Source organism: Canis aureus, chromosome 1, assembly GCF_053574225.1.
Source record: "Canis aureus isolate CA01 chromosome 1, VMU_Caureus_v.1.0, whole genome shotgun sequence".
Lineage (NCBI taxonomy): Eukaryota > Metazoa > Chordata > Mammalia > Carnivora > Canidae > Canis > Canis aureus.
Window position 1 is genome coordinate 111510920 of NC_135611.1, and position 20619 is coordinate 111531538.

A 20619-nucleotide genomic window follows, 5' to 3' on the forward strand; every position below is an offset into this window, starting at 1 on the left:
GAGTCAGGAGCATGTCATGAATCTTCAAGGAGAGGGTCCCCAATATTTAGAAGATATTTCCCTCTGTGAAGAGTGGGCGAGAGTCTCCCTTCAGATTTCTGAAAATGAAAACTATATAACAAATGCCATTAATTTAGAAAATCAAGATGGCACATCGTGGAAAGGCCTGACACAAGTCCTTACCCCAGAATCTTGGAAGGGAGCCAATATGATGACTGAGCCCCAGAATTCTCAAGGACAATATGAGAGAATTCATGTGAACAAGAAACTGTATGGATGTGCTCAATGTGATGATGGCGTCAGTCAGACATGTGATCATGGTGATTCCCAAGAATGTAAAGAAGAGGAACCTTGTAGACCCACTGATTGTAGAAAACACTTGGCTACAGAATCAACAGTCAAACAGCATAACGTGGTCCCTGTGGTAGCCCAACCTGTTAAATGTAATAACTATGGTGTGGGCTTCATAGATGGTGCAGACCCTCCTGTTCATCACAGCACTCCCATAGGAGAAAAGTCTTGTGCATGTGACCAGTGTGGAAAGGACTTTAGTCAGAGCTCAGATCTTACTGTTCATTATAAAACTCATTCAGATGACAAAGCTTATGAATGTCAAGAGTGGGCAGAGGGCTGCGAGCAGAGCTCAGAACTTCCCAGATATCAAAAAGGACCCTTGGGAGACAAACCCTATAAATGTCTTGAATGTGGCAAGGTCTTCAGGCGCAACTCGTCTCTTCACAACCATCACCGGGTCCACACAGGGGAGATGCCTCACAGATGTGATGTGTGTGGGAAGGGGTTTGGATTTAGGTCGCTTCTTTGTATTCATCAGGGAGTACACACAGGGAAAAAGCCCTATAAATGTGAGGAGTGTGGGAAGGGCTTTGATCAGAGCTCCAATCTTCTTGTCCACCAGAGAGTCCACACTGGAGAGAAGCCCTACAAATGCAGTGAGTGTGGCAAATGCTTCAGTTCAAGCTCTGTTCTTCAAGTCCACCAGAGGCTGCACACAGGGGAGAAGCCTTATAGGTGTGGTGAGTGTGGAAAGGGCTTCAGCCAAAGCACACACCTTCACATTCATCAGAGAGTCCACACAGGGGAGAAGCCCTACAAATGCAATATGTGTGGAAAGGCTTTTGCATACAGTTCGGTTCTTCACACTCATCAGAGAGTTCACACGGGAGAAAAACCTTACAAATGTGAAGTCTGTGGTAAAGGCTTCAGTTATAGCTCATATTTTCACTTACATCAAAGAGACCACACCAGAGAGAAACCATATAAATGTGATGTGTGTGGTAAGGGCTTCAGTCGGAATTCAGATCTTCATGTGCATCTCAGAGTGCACACAGGAGAGAGGCCCTATAAGTGTAAAGAATGTGGGAAGGGCTTCAGTCGCAACTCATATCTTCTTGCTCACCAGAGAGCTCATGCAGGTAAGATGCAATATACATGTCACGAGCATGGCCAGGGCTTTAGCTACAGCTCAGACGTTCTTGCTCAACAAAGACTGCATGAAAGGACAGAAACAGTCTCAATGTAATTCTCAAATGAGCCAATTGGGAAAGCAAGCAAGTCTATGTATTCCAGGCAATAAAGGCTTACTCAGTTCCTAGAAGGCCTGCGGCAGCAAAGGACAAAAACACTGCCACCTATGATGTCATCCTGCAGCACTCAAGCAGGGGTTCTTAAGAGCATTCTACTGTGGATCCCAAGAACTTCTGCAAAGCTCTCATCAGCTGTCACATGCTGCAGTGGCAAAGTAAAGGAGTATCACTGGAAAGATATTCAGAAGAGTGCTCAGAAATGAAACCCATGTTATTAACGTGGTAAGAATATTAGTCCATTCCATTAGATTTTCTACACAGGAAGAAGCTCTGTCGAGTGTTAACTTTATGGGCATGGCTGTGTGTTTGTCTCAGCTGGTTCCATTTCTTGGTCACATAAAGACTCCATTTCCCAGAAACCCTTGCAGTTAAGAGCTGGTCCATGTGATAGAGTTCCAAGCAACAGAGCGTGAGCATAAGTAATATAAGCTCCTTCCCGGCCTGGCCCTTACAAACATCTTGTGATGTCCCTCTGGGTACCTTTTCTGTCTTGATGGCGACTTTGGAGGCTGTTGCAGGCTTGATTGGTAGAAGATGGCTATCTGACCTATGTTGGACTTTATTTTTCTTGAGTAAGAAATAAACATGTATTGTGTTATACTACTGATATTTTGGCAGTTTATTTCTTGCTGGTATTGCCCAGGTTATGCCAACTATGACAGAGGGATTTAACGGCAACATATTTCATGGTCATTGGAGTTCACGTAAGGAAACAACTTCATAATTGAATTCAAAACTTCTAAATATTTAAGGTTATATGTGGCAGTGCAGCTACCTTAAATGGTGTGGATAGGACTTCTTCAGTGAGAATCTTCATTCATTGGTTTGTGCATAAAAAAGAAATGTTCCAAACAATGTGCATGTGGTAAAACTTTAGCAAAAATGCAATCTGTAGACATAAGAAATCCCGTGTAGTAGAGAAACTCTGTAAAGTGTAATAATGGGAAATGTTTGTCAATAAGAAATTAGCCAGACTAGGTGTCCTTCAAATAGTCTTAATAAAGAGGATTAAGTAAAACTAATATTTACTGAAGTAATTAACAACTTACAGAAGGCCAAGGGTGTTCATTATCAGAAGCTGGCTACCACTGCTTCTCTTTTAATAAAAGTGGGATTTTAGAAGGTGCTTATTTTGTCAAGTACCTCCCACAATTGTGATTTAGTTTGGGATTATAGATGGATTTGGGAGGAAGAGATATATTCACAATTTATTTTTTCATCTTTAATAATATCTTTTTTGGTATCTTAGTTTATTTATAGGTTTCTTTACTTGGATAATGTTTTCTTTTCTAAGATTTTATTTATTTGAGAAAGAGAGAGAGAGTGAGAGAGAACACAAGCAGTCGAGGTGGGGGAGAGGGAGAAGCAGACCTCTTGCTGAGCAGGGAAACTGATAATATAGGACTCCATCCCAGGACCCTGAGATCATGACCTGAGCTGAAGGCAGACACTTAACCAACTGAGATACCCAGGAGCCCCTTGGATCATGTTTTCTTCTTTTTTTCTTTTTAAAAAAGATTTTATTTATTTATTCATGAGAGATTCAGAGAGGCAGAAACAAAGGCAGAGGGAGAAGCAGGCTCACTGCGAGGAGCCTGATGCGGAACTTGATCCCAGGACCACAGGATCAGGACCTGAGCCGAAGGTAGACACTCAACCGCTGAGCCACCCAGGTATCCCTGGATCATGTTTCTTTCTAGTTTTTCTTGCATTATAATTTCCTAAAGTTATGGTTTCCATATGGAACAGCCATTCAAAATCAAATAAAACCATACTAAGGTGTTGCTTTCTTAGTGATCCAGGTGAGCATCCACAGTGAAACATTAATAAAACTCAGTGTCAGTAACGGAATGGAAAAACCAGTGGTTGGTGGGAAAAAATACGAGTGCAACATTCCTGGAGAGGAATTTGTCTATATGTATCAAAGGGTATAATGTGCATTGTCTTTGAACTAATAATTCCACTTCTGAGAATTTATCTTTACAGTATAATTGCACAAGTGGGAAAAGATGGCTTCAGAAGGGAACTTATTCTAAAAATATTCATAATAATAAAAGTTGCAAGCAACCTGAAAATACTTAAGAGATTGAATAAATTATGGTACTTCCATGTAATGAAACAAAATATCACCATTAAAAATGATATAGACCTATCATTGGAAAAAAAATCACATTGTAAAAGATCATTACAGGATGACCCCTGACTGATAAAGAAGTTTTAGAGCACAGAGTAGCCCTGGGAGTGGTCCCCTTCACCACTCTACACTTTACTTTTCAGTGTTGTTTCAAGGGTTATTTTGATTGTTTAACCCAAGTGGGGATATGCATAATTTGGGAAATGCTTCCCCCAAATTATTTTCCTTCTCTCTATTCAGATGCTTGTGATAACAGTTTTGTCATTAGACATTTACCAATCCTTATATGATGTTTTTCCATAATGGGTTGTGAGTAGAGCTCATGGTGGAGAGAGTAAGTTGTTGGAGAAAGCAAGTCCTGGTGAAAGGTTTTGAGGTTTTGTTTTATTTATTTATTTATAAAGACTTTATTTATTTATTCATGAGAGACACACACACATTGAGAGACAGAGAGAGAGAGGCAGAGACACAGGCAGAGAGAGAAGCAGGCTCCATGCAGGGAGCCCGACATGGGACTCGAACCCAGGTCTCCAGGATCACGCCCTGGGCTGAAAGTGGCGCTAAACCGCTGAGCCACCCGGGCTGCCCGAGGTTTTGTTTTAGAAAGGTGCTTCCAGGGATGGAAGGCAATGGGCTTAACCTATCACCAGATGGCTGCTGTAGTTTAGCGCCTTGCATGGATGAATACTCTAAATGGACCAGCGGGAAAGCCAGCTGTCTTACATTGTGTGACCTTCCTTTGTGTCTCTGTGTTGATTATTGTTTTTTACATTCCTTGGTTTTCTGACTTTACTGTATGTCTTCCTATGTAATCCAACATTTACCATACCAGTAGCTGGGACTTTGGAAGTGGCAATGATTACAGTTCAGTGTAGGGGCACTGTGCCAGGTTATTGCCTTTCAGTTCCAAATTCACCCTTTGATACATACTCTATGATAATGGAAGAAATTTCTTTGAGCATTTCTCCTTTGCAGAAAACACAATGTTAAGCTTTCTCAGCCAAGGGTGTTGGAGGGAGATTTCAGGAGAGAGGAATCTTCTGCTGTTTGTAGCAGCTGCATGGTCAGTGGAATTGAGGACATCTGGTCCTACTCTGCACTAGCCACACATCAAGAATGCAGTCCCTTGATGATCTTGAAACTCTAGCCTGTTGATCACATTCCTGTGGACCTCTGGATGTGGACTCTACCCTTTGCAGACGTTCTACCAACATATGCACGCCCATTGTCTCTGGGCATCCATGTACGTGGCCACTGGCTGTGGCTCATCTGTTCCCCATCTGCACCCTTCCTCATTCTGCATGCCCATGCATTCCATCACCTGTTACAACTTGGCTACATACCACTCATACCCTAGAATGTTGCTTCCCACTTGACCAGCAATCAGAGACCACCTTTGACTCAAGCAAAACAGAAAACTTCTCTGCTATCCGGTAGGCTACAGCTATATTTTCTTCATGAATCTGAGGTTTGTCCCAAGTTTGTCTTTCCTTAGGTACTCTCAGTATTGTACCACATAGAATTTTTAAAAATATTGTATAGTTACTTTTTAAAAGTTTAATAATTTGTATATTAAATTTCCACTTAAATCACTGTATGGTTTCTGTCTCCTTATTGGACCCAGACTGATCAGGTGACAACTATAATTGCTGTTTCGGTGGGAGTTTTAAGGTCAAAGAATACAGTGAGTTTCGGGTAATTCAATGGTGATGAAGGAGAAAATATGAGAAATATATTCTTTGTCAGCCTTGATAGCTGCAGACATAAAAGACTTGGAAGACTCACTTCAACATCTGTATGCAAACTGAAAGACATGATGAGAAACCTGGTATGAGAGATCTTGGTGAACAGGCTTCTTACACCTGATGTGGACAAAGCCTTTCTAGGGAATAAAGTTTTATATATATATATATTTTTAAGATGTTATTTATTTATTCATGAGAAACACAGAGAGAGAGGCAGAGATACAGGCAGAGGGAGAAGCAGGCTCCATGCAGGGAGCCCGATATGGGGCTTGATCCTGGGTCTCCAGGATCACGCCCTGGGCCCAAGGCAGGTTCTAAACCACTGAGCCACCCAGGGATCCCCATAAAGTTATATTTTAATAAGATTATCCACTATCTATAAGATGATATTAATGTAGTAAAAGATTAACTCAGAGGTGAAATCCAGGGTAACCATGATTTGGTATTTACCAGGGAAAGAAACTTTTTGGGGTCCAGAATTAGTTCAACTTTTCCTCAGGACAGAGATCAACCTTCAACCTTTGCATAGACCCCATGAACAATACTCCTGTTTGGCCAGGAGAAGCCCTTGTGTGTCACATTTAGTTCTCAGCTTTCTTATGGCATAATTGTTACACAAAAACTGTAGATATTTAATGTATACAGTTTAATGAGTTTAGATATGTGCATACACCTGTAAAACCAACATAACAATCAAGGTAATAGACATATGTATCACCTCTAAAAGTTTCCTTCTGTCTCTTGGATTTTTTATTTTTTGCAGTAACATGAGATCTACCCTTTTAGCAAACTTTTAAGTATATAATACAGTATTGTTGCTTTTAGACACTATGGTGTACTGCAGATCTTTAGAACTAATTTACCTTTCATAACTGAAACTTTATACCATTGAACAACTCCCCATTTCCCCTTCCCCCTGGCTCCTGATAATCACCATTCTGTTCTCTCTCCTATGAATTTGACTAATTAGGTAACTCATTTAAGTAGAATCATGCCATTTTTACCCTGTGACTGGCTTATTTCCCTTAGCATAAAGTCCTCAACATGCTAAAGAATGAAACTGGACCCCATCTTACAACACACACACACACACACACACACACACACACTCAAATTGATTAAAGACTTAAATAAAAAACCCGAAACCATAAAACTTCTAGAAGAAAACATAGGGGGGAACCTCTTTACATTGGTCTTGGCAGTGATTTCTTGGATATGACACCAAAAGCACAACTGACAAAAGAGAAAGTAGACAAGTGGGATGACAACCAGCTAAAAAGCTTCTGCAAGCAAAGAAAACAAAGAATGAGAAGGCAATCTATGGAATGGAAGAAAATCTATGCAAATCATATATCTGATAAGGTGTTAATGTATAAAATATAAAAGGAACCCCTACAATCCAATAATAAATACCAACACAATAACCTGATTTTAAAATGGGCACAGGACTTGAATAGACACTTCCCAGAGAAGATGTACAAATGTCCAACAAGTTTACGAAAAGATGCTCAACATCACTAATCAGTGAAAAGCAAATCAAAACCACAATATGATATCAACTCACACTGGTAAGATGGCTATTATTTTAAAAAAAAATCAAGAGATAACAAGTGTTGAGGACATAGAGAAATTGGAACTCTTACACTGTTTGTGGGAATTAAAATGGTGCAACTTATATGGAAAACAGCAGCGGAGATTCCCCCTAAAATTAAAAATGTAACTACAATATAATTACCTTTATGGATATGTATCTCAAAGAACTGAAAGCAAGATGAGATATCTGCTTTCCCATGTTCATTGCACCACTATTCCCAACAGCCAAGAAACAACCCAAATGTCCATTGACAAATACACGGATAAAGAAAATATGGTATATACTACACACAATGGAATATTATTCAGCCTTAACAAGAAGGAGATCTTTTCATTTGTACATTTAGCTTTGTAAATAAAATTCTCAGTATTCAACCTGGCTTTGAGAGATCAAGAGAAGGCATACATTTTAAGAACTTTCCCCAAGAGGAGACAAAAGGTATGGCATGGACACATCCATAGAACAGGTCTAAGAAAGCCTCAGAATTCGTAGCCAAACTGACTGGTGAAGAGATTGCTTTCCTGAAGCCAGTCAGTAAAGACTGGAGGAAGTGTTTTCACTAAATGCAAAACCAGCAATGCAAAACCCCAAAAAACAAAAAAAAATCAAGGAAATGTGATACCACCAAAGAAACAATAATTTTCCAGTAACCAATCCCATAGAAAGAAGCTCTAGGAATTGCCTGACAAAGAATTTAAAATAATTTTTTAAAGAAAGCTCAGCAAGTTATCAGAGAACACAGATAGATAATTAAATCAGGAAAACAATACATGAACAAAACAAAACTAGAGAAATAGAAAAAATTTTTAAAGAAGAGTTGAACACATTCTAGCACTGAAGAGAACAATGACTCAAATGGGAAAAAAAAAAACAAACAGTGTCAAAATGAACTTGATCAAGCAGACCAAAGAGTCTGGTAACACGAAGACCAGCTATTTGGAATTATCTGGTCAGAGGAGAAAAATATCATCTGCTCTCACTTATATGTGGAATCTAAAACAAAAAAATAAACTCATAGAAACAGAAAATATTTGTTTCCAGAGGCAGAGGATGATGAATAGTTGAAATGGGTGGTGTAGTAAAAAAGTAAAACCTCAAGTTATGTTTTAAGTCCTGCAGATGTAATGTATAGCATGGTGATCATAGTTAAATACAGTATCGTATATTTGAAAGTTGCTAAGATAGTAAATCTTAAAAGTTCTAATCACCAAAAAATTGTAACTATATGTGGTAATGGATGTTAACTAGACTTATTATGGTGATTCTTTGATAATATATACATATATCAAACCATTATTTTGTACACCTAAAACTAATGTCAATTACATCTCAATTCTTAACATCTGAAAAAAAGTTAAGGGTGGTGAATTACAGTAGCTTTATTTTTATGGCACTTTATACTCTACAAACTGTTCTATACTTATTTTATTTTGCCAGTTTTATTCAATATTCAAATGCAATTTATAGGTAGTAGATCATCAAACCTAAATCAAAAGTCTTGAATTATCTTTCCAATTTGAACTTTTAACTCAATAAGAATTATATATAATTATCGCAGTTCTGCATCGGCGTTGTCTGAATTAATAAGGTTTTGCTCTATTGTAGCTATAATAGACCTGACAATTTTATGGCCATCTTATATCCCAGAGCGCTACTTCCACCTACATGTTAGTAATAAATACTGTTTCTCAAACAGAGCATCCCAGTTCAAAGAAAAAAATAGTGGCAATGTCAAAAGCTGGCAAGGATGCAGAGAAACTGGAATTCTCATACGTTTCTGTTGGGAATGTAAAATGGTACAGGCACTCTGGAAAAAAGTTTAGCAGTTCCATAAAGAACTGAACATATAGGGATCACTGGGTGGCGCAGCAGTTTAGCGCCTGCCTTTGGCCCAGGGCGTGATCCTGGAGACCTGGGATCGAATCCCACGTCAGGCTTCTGGTGCATGGAGCCTGCTTCTCCCTCTGCCTATGTCTCTGCCTCTCTCTCTCTCTATCTCTGTGTGACTATCATAAATAAATTTTTAAAAAATTAAAAAAAAAAAGAACTGAACATATACTTACAATACACCCCAGCCACTGCACTCCTGGACATTTACCAGAGAAATAAAAAAATTTACAGACACATAAAAAATCTGTACATTAATGTTCATATTTATTTATAATAGCAAAAAAGCTAAAACAAAATTTCCTCAATAAGTAAATGGTTAAACAAACTCTGGCACATCCACGTTATGGAATACCACTCAGTACTAAAAAGCAATGGATCATTGATACATGCAATTACTTGGATAGATCTTGAGATCAGTTTACTGAGTGAAAAACCCAACTTCCTTTTTTTAAATTATTTTTTTTTATTTTTTTTATTTTTTAAAGATTTTATTTATTTATTCATGATAGTCACACAGAGAGAGAGAGAGAGAGGCAGAGACACAGGCAGAGAGAGAAGCAGGCTCCATGCACCGGGAGCCCAACATGGGACTCGATCCCGGGTCTCCAGGATCGCACCCTGGGCCAAAAGCAGGCGCCAAACCGCTGCGCCACCCAGGGATCCCAAAACCCAACTTCCTATATGATTCCAATTATATAACATTCTTAAAGTGACCAAGTTATAGAGATGGAAAACGGAGTTATGGCTTGTTGCCACCGTCCGACCTCATGACAGAGTATCTTCTTGCATATTGCTAGCCTGGAAAAGATCAAAATTCAAAATATGGTTTCTACTGAGTGGGTGTTGATTTCACACCATTGTAAGTGGAACCACTGTAAGTCAGAGAATGTCTGTACTTATAAGATGAACATTAGGATTGCTGGATGGTTTACTGTAGGCTCTACTGACTCCCATTGCATTTATTTTTTTAAAGATTTTATTTATTTATTCATTCATTCATTCATTCATTCATTCATGAGAGACACACACAGAGAGAGGCAGAGACACAGGCAGAGGGAGAACCAGGCTCCATTCAAGGAGCCCGATGTGGGACTTGATCCTTGGTCTCCAGGATCACTCCCTGGGCCAAAGGCAGGCGCTCAACTGCTGAGCCACCCAGGTGTCCCCCTCCCATTGCATTTAAAAATTCTTTTACTCTAAAAAAAAAAATCTTTGCTTTTATCTTATCCTAATATATGTGAAACTTCAAAACTGATATTAATAAATATTTTTTTTCTTTCATGGAGATAACATCTGTTATATAAGGGATCACATAGTCTGATTTGTGATCATGGTTTCCTTGTTTTAAGCCCTGTTTTTACATATTTACTGTTCTTTTTGCTTCCTCTCCAAAGGGAAACTTTATTTTTTTTTAAAAAGATTTTATCTATCTATCTATCTATCTATCTATCTATCTATCTATCTATCTATCTATGAGAGACACAGAGAGAGAGAGAGACAGCAACACAGGCAGAGGGAGAAGCAGGCTCCATGCAGGGAGCCCGAGGTGGGACTCGATCCTGGGACTCCAGGATCGTGCCCTGGGCTGAAGACAGGCGCTAAACCACTCAGCCACTCAGGGATCCCCCCAACCTAGCCTTTAAATAAGAATGATCAAATACAATTAATCTGTTTGGATTTTTAAAAAGATTTTATTTATTCATGAGAGACACAGAGGCAGAAACATAGGCAGCCGGAGAAACAGACTCCCTGCAGGGAGCCTGATGCAGGACTTGATCCCAGGACCCCCAGATCATGACCTGAGCCAAAGGCAGACGGTCAACCATTGAGCCACCCAGGTGCCCCTCTGTTTGGATATTGATTGGAATAAACTAGCTATAAAAGGCAATTTTTCAGTAAACAGGAACTCAAACTGACATTAGATAATACTAAGAATTAAGTTTGTTTCATAAAGTTACAATTTTGTGTGTACATAAGAAAATATTGTAATTTTAAGTGATATATATGCAGTATTTGGAAGGAAATCACAATGTCAAGGAGTAGCTTTATTTTTATTTTTTTGGAGTAGCTTTAAAATACTTCAGAAAAAAAAAATTAAGAAATGATAAGTGAAGCCACTGTGGGAAAGATTTTAAGTGTGGAATTTAAGGTATATACATTTGGTGTTTCATGTTACTGTTCTCAATACTTTTATATTATTCTCAATACAATACTTGTTGTATTATTGTTTCATTTCAAAAATTGTTTTCTGCCCAGAAGGAAAGAGGTGAGTACATACTTCCTGTAGTTTAACTTGTCAGTTACCTGGACTCCATCCCCACCTCAACCTATCCCCCATCCTGAATAAAAGAAAAATACTCATAGCAAATATTTAATATCAAAGAGCAACACAGGAGTAGTCAAAGGGAAGTCTGAGTTCAAACTAAAAAATTTTAAAGGAAAAACCTTTTTTCCCCATTGCAGTATTTTCTCCAACTCCTTGCCAGAGCAGTTCCTTTCACTTGTCAGAAATAACATTGCTGTTTGTTTTGTAGCATGATCTGTGCTCGGAATTCCTTGTGGATTCTTAGCATCTTGAAAGAAATAGTTTATGCCAGATAGCACAGTCAGAGGTAGATGAATACAGGCATATGTAAAGAGGCAATCAAGGCAAACTGAGCCTGAGATACCGTATCCCCTTCTCCCCCTTTTTATAGATTTTACTTCATTCTTCCTCACAGAGACAGGCAGAGACATAGGCAGAAGGAGAAGCAGGCTCCCCTCAGTAGTCTGGGGACTCGATCCCAGGACCCCGGATCATGACCTGAGCCGAAGGCCAACGCTCAACCACCGAGCCACCCAGGCGCCCAGAGATATACCATATTCCTTAATGCAGCACGCAGCCAGTCCCTTTAAAAGTTTGTCTTAAAAAAAAAAAAAAAAAAAAAAAAAAACAATAAAAAAATAAAAGCTTGCCTTTTTTCTGTCTTTTCTGCTAAAAAGTTATATTTTCATATGAAAAGCTCCGCTTTCTTCCCAAGTACTAGTTCTTGGGAAGAGAAAAAAAAAATTACAAAAAGAAAAAAAACGCTTATAGCGCAGAAGCCACTCAGAATTTAACCAAAAGCAATAGAGGCTGGGGGGCCGGAATCACGATCCCGCAGAGGATTCTGGGAGGTGTAGTCGGAAGGGCCTCCATTCCAGGAGGGCGGGGCCGTAGCCCTAAACCGCTCAGGGATTCTGGGAAGTGTAGTCCAGAACTTCCGTGCAGTGGAAGACATTTCCTCTTCAGCAGTGTGGGGTTGGGTTTCGTGCGTGGCTCCTGGTTGGGGGAAGGGAGGAACTTCCGCTCGAGGAGAGGTTGCAGCCATTATTCCCCATGTAGTAATGAGATTTGAGTCCTAGCAGCGATTCTAGTGCTCTTCAGCTTAGGCGAGAGACCAGTGATGTCCCAGACCTCTGCCTTAAGGACAAGGGATGTCGATTGGAGGACAAGGTGTAGAGGCATTTGCATTTCCCTCTCGGCAGGCAGAGCTTCTTAGTGTTTGGGGCGGATGGCGTCCCAGCTTGGAGGCGGGCTAGGGTCATGCATCGCTATCCGGTGGGCTCCTGGGCGCTGAGCTCCCCCAGCCCTCTTCTGTTCCCGCCAATCAGCTTTGCGGCTTCCTAGCGCTGTAACGTTGGGCCAGTTGATCTTGGTGAATAAGTTTCCTGGGTGTAATTATAGCTTATGAGAATTAAATGAAGTTAATACTTCTAAAAAGCTGGAGAACAATGATGAAACATGGAAAAGATTGCCTCTGGTTACTCGTGCACAGGGCTTCAGCCAAAGTAAATGTTACAATGAGCAAGTCTGTATGAAAATTTTAGATTTCCCTATGTTAAAAAGATGCCATACATACAGGTGTAGAGGATTTAGAGTAAACTGAGATGAAAATATTAACAACATACATGCTAGTAAGTGGCTTAATAATCTTGGGGATTCATAAAGTAATGAAACTCCAATGGAAATAGGGATATGAATACATAAAGGTGTGAATAATTAACTTGTAGCTCAACACCCTGACTGCACAGCCCGTGGTCTCCAAGCTGATACTAGAGTGGAATCTACAACAGACTTTTCCAGCATTCTGTAAGATTTCTGTATCTGGATTACAGGGAGACTGGGAAAATCAGTGGATCCCATTAGGGTTCACTGAACACACTGCTGTCCTTTTCTCAAGTTTATAAGAAGCAGCACAGTATATTTGCATATGAATAAAAGGATGCAAGGACAACTCAACTATAAGTTATTAGATGGACTGCCTGGCAGCAGTCAGTAGTCTATGTATCGTATAGTAAGCACAGTGGGCCAATATGCTAAATTCAAGTCCAGGGAGATTTACAGATGATTCAAATAGTACTGGAAGAGCACACATTTTGCATATTTTTCTACCCTCTTTTAGATGTCTGAGCACTATATCCATAGCATGGGCTCTGAGTTTTTATCTTCTGCCAATTATTCCATGAGATGCTTTCTTGGTTTCATTTTTACCATTTAGAAACTGATCTTTAACAAATTAATTGTCCTATTTAGAAACAAAACCCTTGCCTAACAAAACAGATCCTTGGTACCACTACATCGTCAATCCATTCAACCTGCTCCCACCCTTTGGCAACCATAGATCTAGTTTCTTTCCCTACAGTTTTTTTTTCTTTTTCTTTTTCTTTCTTTTTTTTTTTTTAAGAATGTCATATCAGTAGAATCATAAATAGTATACTTCTTTGTCTCAATTCTTACACTTAGCATAATACTTGTGAAATTCCTCCTTATTTTTGCATAAACCTAGTCAATATTTCTAGCTTTTTCTTTTCAATGTTGATTAGTACTTCCATCGTATCGATATATGCACATTTTTAAAGTAATTGATGGGATTCTGATTAGGAACAAATGAGAAAGTAATCTTTTGCTTTACACTTCTGTGGTAATGTATGATATAGATTGATGTGTTCATATTCTTTTTCTTTGAAGATTTTATTCATGAGAGACAGAGAGAGAGAGAGGCAGAGAGAGAGAGAGGCAGAGACACAGGCAGAGGGAGAAGTAGGTTCTATGCAGGGAGCATGACATGGGACTCGATCCTGGGTCTCCAGGATCACGCTAAACTGCTGAGCCACCCAGGCTGCTCAATGTGTTCATATTCTTTATAGACTTTCTCATCTTCAGTCTTCTCCTTTGAGTTCTGAAAAAAGTTTATAAAACATTCTTCTCTGCCATATATTCAATTTACTTTGGAGCATATGACTGATTTTTTATAAAGATATTTACTTGAGACACACAGAGAGAGAGAGAGCATGAGCAGAGGGAGAAGCAGATTTCCCACTGATCAGGGAGCCCAATGTGGGGCTCCATCTTAGGACCCTGAGACCATGACGTGAGCCGAAGGTAGATGCTTAATCAATTGAGCCACCCAGGCACCCCATCATGATTTTTTTTAAACTTTATTTCTAGGGCAGTTTTAGGTTTATAGAAAAATTTTGGAGAAGGTACAAAGATTTCCCATATATTGGACATCTTCCCCCCCAGTTTCTCCTGTTATTAATACCTTGCATTAGTGTGGTATGTTTGTTACAATTGATGAAACAATACTGATACATTATTATTAACTTAAGTTCATGCTTTACATTAAAGTTCATTCTTTGTCTTGTACAGTTCTGTGGGTTTTGAAAAAAATCCATAATTGTCCTGTATCTACCATATAGTATCATACAGAATAGTTTCATTGCTTTAAAGATAGCACTGTGTTCAATTAATTAATTTCCCCCGCCTCCTGCCGCCCCAGGCAACTACTGGTCTTTTTACTGTCTCTGTGGTTAAATTCCATAGTATGTGGTTCTTTCAATTTGGCTTCTTTCACGCAGAAACTAGCACTTGATGTTATTCCAAGTCTCTTTATACCTTGATACTTAATTTTTTGTTGCTGAATGATGCTCCATTGTATGGATGTACTAGTTTGTTGATCATGTATCATTGATTGTCAGGCATGTGAACAATCACTTGTATTCAGAAAAATGCTCCAATCATATACATTTGAAAGTATACACAGAAAATGGACAGCTGAATAATCACCACCCACATCAAGAAATGAAGCCTGCTGGAACTGCAGGAATTCCACTCTTACCCACAGCACCATATTTCCTTCCCTATCATAAGTAACCACTACCCTGATTTTTGTACAATCCTCTTGATTTTCCTTACATTTTTACTACTTAAGTGTGCATCCTAAATACTATAGTTCAATTTTGACTGTCTTATGGATTTTATATAAATGGTATCATAGTGTAACTTCTGTCCAGCTCTTTTATTCAACATCCTATTTATGAGATTCATCCATAGTGTTGCATGTAGCTAAAGTTTTTTCAATATCCTTGCCTTGTACTGATCCATTGTATGAGTATGCAAAAAAAGATTCATTCTATCATTAATAAACATTTGGAGTATTTCTAGCACATCATTATCATTGATGTTGCAATGAAAATTCTTATACATGTCTTTTGGTACACAAGTGCACACATTACTTATGGGTATATATCTTGAGTAGATTCGAATTTTCCTAAGAAATGCTTCAAGTTTGGCTCTATAGTCCACCAGCATGAGATTTTTGCTTATTGCTTGAGGTAGAGATCATTTTTCCCCCTCAATACCAATTTAACTCAGTACCATATATGGAATATCTTCCTTGTTCCCACAGCTCTGCACATTTGTCACATTTCTTGCAAGTCTGAGGTCAGCAGTGTTCATGTACTTAGTAAGTACAAAGGAGCCATATATAAATTATTAAAATTAATCAGACAAGCTTGCAAGATTGAAGAATAAAGGGGCAAGTGCAATGTTATCTTTTTCCATGAAATTTTTTTTGCATTTTTTGCATGTTATCAATTTCCAGGAAATTTCCATGCATTTTCCACAGGAAATGTTTTCAATACTTCACTGTTGCTTTCAATTTTTTCTGTAATTTATTGCTAGTTTCCTAAATTTTCTCATCATGAATGGATGATAAATTTATCAAACGCTCTGGGTTTTTTTTGTTTGTTTGTTTTGTTTTGTTTTTTTGCATTCCTGGTAAGTCTGCTAGGTCATTATGTATAATCTTTTTATGTATTGTTGAATAAGTTATGGCATAGAATTTTTACATGTAGATTTATGATGAGATAGACCTGCCATTTTCCATTCTAAGAAAGACTGCAACAGATTTTGGTATCAGTGTTGGTTGCAAATTAGTTGGAAAGTGTTTCCTATTTTGTTATTCTCATTAAGAATTCTAAGATGAGGGATCCCTGGGTGGTGCAGCGGTTTGGCGCCTGCCTTTGACCCAGGGCGTGATCCTGGAGACCCGGGATCAAGTCCCACGTCGGGCTCCCGGTGCATGGAGCCTGCTTCTCCCTCTTCCTGTGTCTCTGCCTCTATCTCTCTCTCTCTCTCTCTCTCTCTCTCTGTGACCATCATAAATAAATAAAAATTAAAAAAAAAGAATTCTAAGATAAGCATGGTTTCTTCCTTAAATATATATATATTTTTAAGATTTTTATTTATTTATTTATGAGAGACACACAGAGAGAGGCAGAGACACAGGAAGAGGGAGAAACAAGCTCCCCACTGGGAGCCTGAAGTGAGACTTGATCCCAGGATCCGAGATCACGACCTGAGCCAAAGGCAGTCGCTCAACTGCTGAGCCACCCAGGCGCCCCTCTTCCTTAAATATTTGATAGAGTTCACTGATGACACTGTCTGAGGTCAGAGAATTCCTTTGTGGATTTTTAATAAATTCAATTTTTCAGTATTAGCTCTATTCAGATTTTTGATTACTTATGTCTATTTTGGTAAATGCTGTTTTAAGTTCTGTAGAAATGTATTTATTTAAGTTCTCAATTTCATTGGCTTTACATTCCACATAATATTCCTTTAAGTTCATAGAATGTATAGTGATTTTTTTCATTCTTTTCCTTGTGGTAATTTGTGATTTCTGTTTTAATAATAAATCTTATGGATTTATCAACATTTTTTTTCTCATTTCAAAGAATAATGTTTTAAATTCTTTTGTATTATGTTTATGTCCTACTTTATCTGTTCTCATCTTTATTGTACCTTTACATTGGGAAAAGAAGTGATTTGCTCTTTTTCTAACTTCCCGAGATGGATGCTTCATTTTTTTATTTCCAGCTTTTTTATCTTCCTTCATGCACATACCTAAAGCTTTCTATTTAATTTGAAGTATTGAATGCATCCTATAAGCTTTGTTAGGAGGTATTTTTATTATCATCCAGTTAAAATATACTTTTGTTTTGAATACAGTATTTCTTCAATTCATACGGGTTTGGTTTACTTCCAAACATGGTGTATAATTTGGAGTCAACTGAAAAGACAGAGACCATACAGTTATTTGAAAAGAAAGAATTAGTATGTATACAGAATTGGTGACTGGATTGCTGAAAAGACAAACAGAGGACTCTAAGGCACAATGCAGGTAACAATTGCAGCAAGTAGCAGCAATCACCCCAGGGTCTGGGGTAACAGGGAAGAGGTAGGGTTTATTAAAACTGAGCAGCTTGGAGGAAGGTCCTACTGTCCTGAAACTCAAATCTCTGAGTACGGAGTTGTGTTCAGAGGTACCCGGGCTCAGAGGCAGAGAGCCCTGCAGTTATAGGACTTAGGCACCTGAGGAACAGGGTTTGAGAAGCTGTTTCATAATGTCTACGAAGAGCCATGATGAAACTGATTGTCAAGTGTTGGAAAAACTGCAAATTATTCAATTGAACAGTTGCAGTAAGAAAGTGGTGCTGCTCCTGGAAGCCCAAAGGAAGTATTGAGTCTCTTTCTCCAGCCTTGCACTCTCTTTATTGGCAGAGAACCAGATGGCATAGCAGCAAGATAGGCTTCAGATTTTACATAAAACAGAGTAAAGAAGGGTGGTTTGGGAACTGAGAGACAATACTTTATTAGATGCACACATGGCAGCTTTTAAATTATCTTTTTGTTATGGAGCTCTGGCTGAATTTCATTACATTCAGAGAGCATATTCAGTATTACTTCAGTATTGTAAAATTTGTTGTTATTCCTTTATAGCTCATCATGCGATCCCTTTTGTAAATATTTTATTTGTGCTTGAGAAGATGTATGTTTTGTAGTTTTTGCCAGAATCTCTTGTTTCCCTACCTTCAAATGGGTGTCAGAAATGCCTCAGAGTTTCTAGGTTTTCCAGCTCTTTGACTAGACCATCACCCCATGAGAAAAGTCACCTCAGGTGCATGACCCCCCCACACACACTTTTTCTGAATTTTAGCAGACTAATTTTCCATCATCTTGCCTTTTGATGCCTCTCAACAGTTTTATTTTATTTTATATATTTTTTAGATTTTATTTATTTATTCATGAGAGACAGACAGAGAGAGAGAGAGAGAGAGAGAGAGAGAGGCAGAGAGACAGGCAAAGAGAGGGAAAAGCAGGCTTCATGTAGGAAGCCCGACATGGAACTCGATGCCGGGTCTCCAGGATCACAACCTGGACTGAAGGCAGCGCTTAAACCACTGAGCCACCTGGGCTGCCTGCCTCTCAACAGTTTTAAAACTATGTCTACCCATCATCTGCCAGAAATTTATTGCAAGTTACCTATTTTACTATTATCGGAAGTGTATGCGAATTAAAACATTCCTTGTATATTGCATTTTAAATTTTCCCTGTCATTTTATCCAAAAAACTCAACTATTATTAGATTGATCCTCCTTAATTTATAGTTAGATAATTATTTAATAATTTAAATATTTTAAATTATTTTTAATCACATGGTAAGATTTCTTTTTTTTCTTCCAACTTTATATTCCAGTCGTTAACATGGTGTAATATTAATTTCAGGTATAGGATTTAGTAATTCATCACTTACAACACTCAGTGCTCATCACAAGTGCCCTCCTTAATGCCCATCACCCATTTAACCCATCTTCCCCGCCACTTCCTCTCCAGCAATCTTCTATATGATCTCTATAGTTAAGAGTCTGTTTTATGGTTTGTTTCTCTCCTCTATGTTCATCTGGGTTTTCTTCCTTAAATTCCATATATGAGTGAACTCTTATGGTATTTGTCTTTCTCTGACTGACTTATTTTGCTTAGCATGATACACTCTATCTCCATGTTGCTGAAAATGGCAAGATTTCATTTGTTTTTATAACTGAGGAATATTCTATTGTATTTACATACCACAAGTTATTTATCCCTTCATCAATCGATGGACATTTAGGCTCTTTCCATAATTTGGCTATAGTTGATAATGCTGCTATAAACATTGGGATGCATGTGTCCCTTTAAATCAGTATTTTTGTATTCTTAGGGTAAACACCTAGTCGTGCAACTGCTGGATCATATGGTAGCTCTATTTTTAATTTTTTGAGGAAACTCCATACTGTTTTCCAGAGCGGCTGCATCAGTTTGCATTCCTACCTATGGTGGAAGAGAGTCCCTCTTTCTCCACATCCTCACCAATATCTGTTGTTTCTTGTTGTTTGCAATTTGGCACCCTGTATGATTTCCTAAATTGGTTCTGGTCCTTTAAACCACTGACCATTTTCATATAATGGATATGATGAGAGAACAAAACTCTCTAAAAGCCTGAGATATAAGGGAAGCCATTTTATATTTCTTCCTAAGTCAGCATGACTGTACATAAACTTTGCTTAAACCCAGAGCCCAGTTTATGGCCCACCAAGGATACATTGTGCAAATGCTTTCTAAATGAGTAGCCTAAAGGAAACCATCTTGTCCTTAAGACACTGATCAGTGCTCCTACTCTCTGCATTCTTAGATGTTAAAACTTGTGATTCCTCCATTTATGCTAACCTATAACCTTTTGAGCTTTCACAAGATATAAAAAAAGTATAATAATCCTCTGAAAACTGTTCATTCTCCACAACACTTTTTCCCCTGTAAAGAACATGTTTCCTGAACAGCTGTACTAACTTGGGCTTAAATAAAACTCTCTTTCTTACCTGTAGAGATTGTAAAAGATTTCTTCACTTTGTATCAACAGCTGTTAGGTCATTTTTCTTTCACTCCTCAGTGAGAATACTTGCCCAGCATTTGAGTAGTTTCAGCTGGACATTGTATTGGATCTTGTTCTGCTATTTTCAACACCACATTGTACTTATTATTGTTAAAAATCTAGGCTTTACCTTACCTTACAGTTTAATGAAAAAATTGTCATTTCAGGAAAACAGATTCCAGAAGAGCCATCAGATAAATCCAGAATGTGAGCAATCCTACATGACTACTGAGCTAGTTATTTCAGCAGGTCAAGGGCAAACAAAAAAAGGGAAAAGGAAATTGTTCTAGATTACAAGAGATTCAAGACACATAATATCAAATACAATTAATGTACCAGCATAAAGGAAAACAATTTAGATTTCTTCTTCAGGAGGAAACTGGGAAATTAAACTTGCTCTTCTCTTTTTTTCCCTTTCTGCTAATTTTCTGGATTAAGTCATTACCTCATCCTCTGTCCTCCTTGAGTCACATCCTCCATAAGACAACTTACAGTTTTTATATCAAGAGGAGGAGAAAAATAAGTGATGTGATATTAAAAGCTCAAAGAAGGGAACACCTGGGTGGCTCAGCAGTTGAGTGTCTGCCTTCGGCTCCGGACGTGA

General features: G+C 38.4%; 2 protein-coding genes across 4 annotated transcripts in view; both read left to right on the forward strand.

Annotated features, from left to right (window-relative positions):
* Nucleotides 1–11916, forward strand: part of LOC144284458 (zinc finger protein 285-like) — a 37357-nt gene extending 25441 nt beyond the window's left edge. For 2 of the 3 annotated variants that reach the window (XM_077848999.1, XM_077849020.1), the window contains one exon: nucleotides 11664–11916. In XM_077848999.1, the coding sequence (XP_077705125.1) occupies nucleotides 11664–11705 (42 nt within the window). In that variant the 3' untranslated portion in view covers nucleotides 11706–11916. The remainder of the gene's footprint in view (nucleotides 1–11663) is intronic. The other variant, XM_077849004.1, reaches the window with a different exon arrangement.
* Nucleotides 5–5330, forward strand: ZNF285 (zinc finger protein 285). The gene has a single exon (XM_077848990.1). The coding sequence runs from the start codon at nucleotides 17–19 to the stop codon at nucleotides 1538–1540; it is 1524 nt and encodes a 507-aa protein (XP_077705116.1). The 5' UTR covers nucleotides 5–16; the 3' UTR covers nucleotides 1541–5330.
* Nucleotides 11917–20619: the final 8703 nt, after the last annotated feature.

What these genes read in the sequence shown, in the direction of transcription:
- ZNF285 (XM_077848990.1), top strand. Translation starts at nt 17, where the DNA reads ATGAATCTTCAAGGAGAGGGTCCCCAATATTTAGAAGATATTTCCCTC.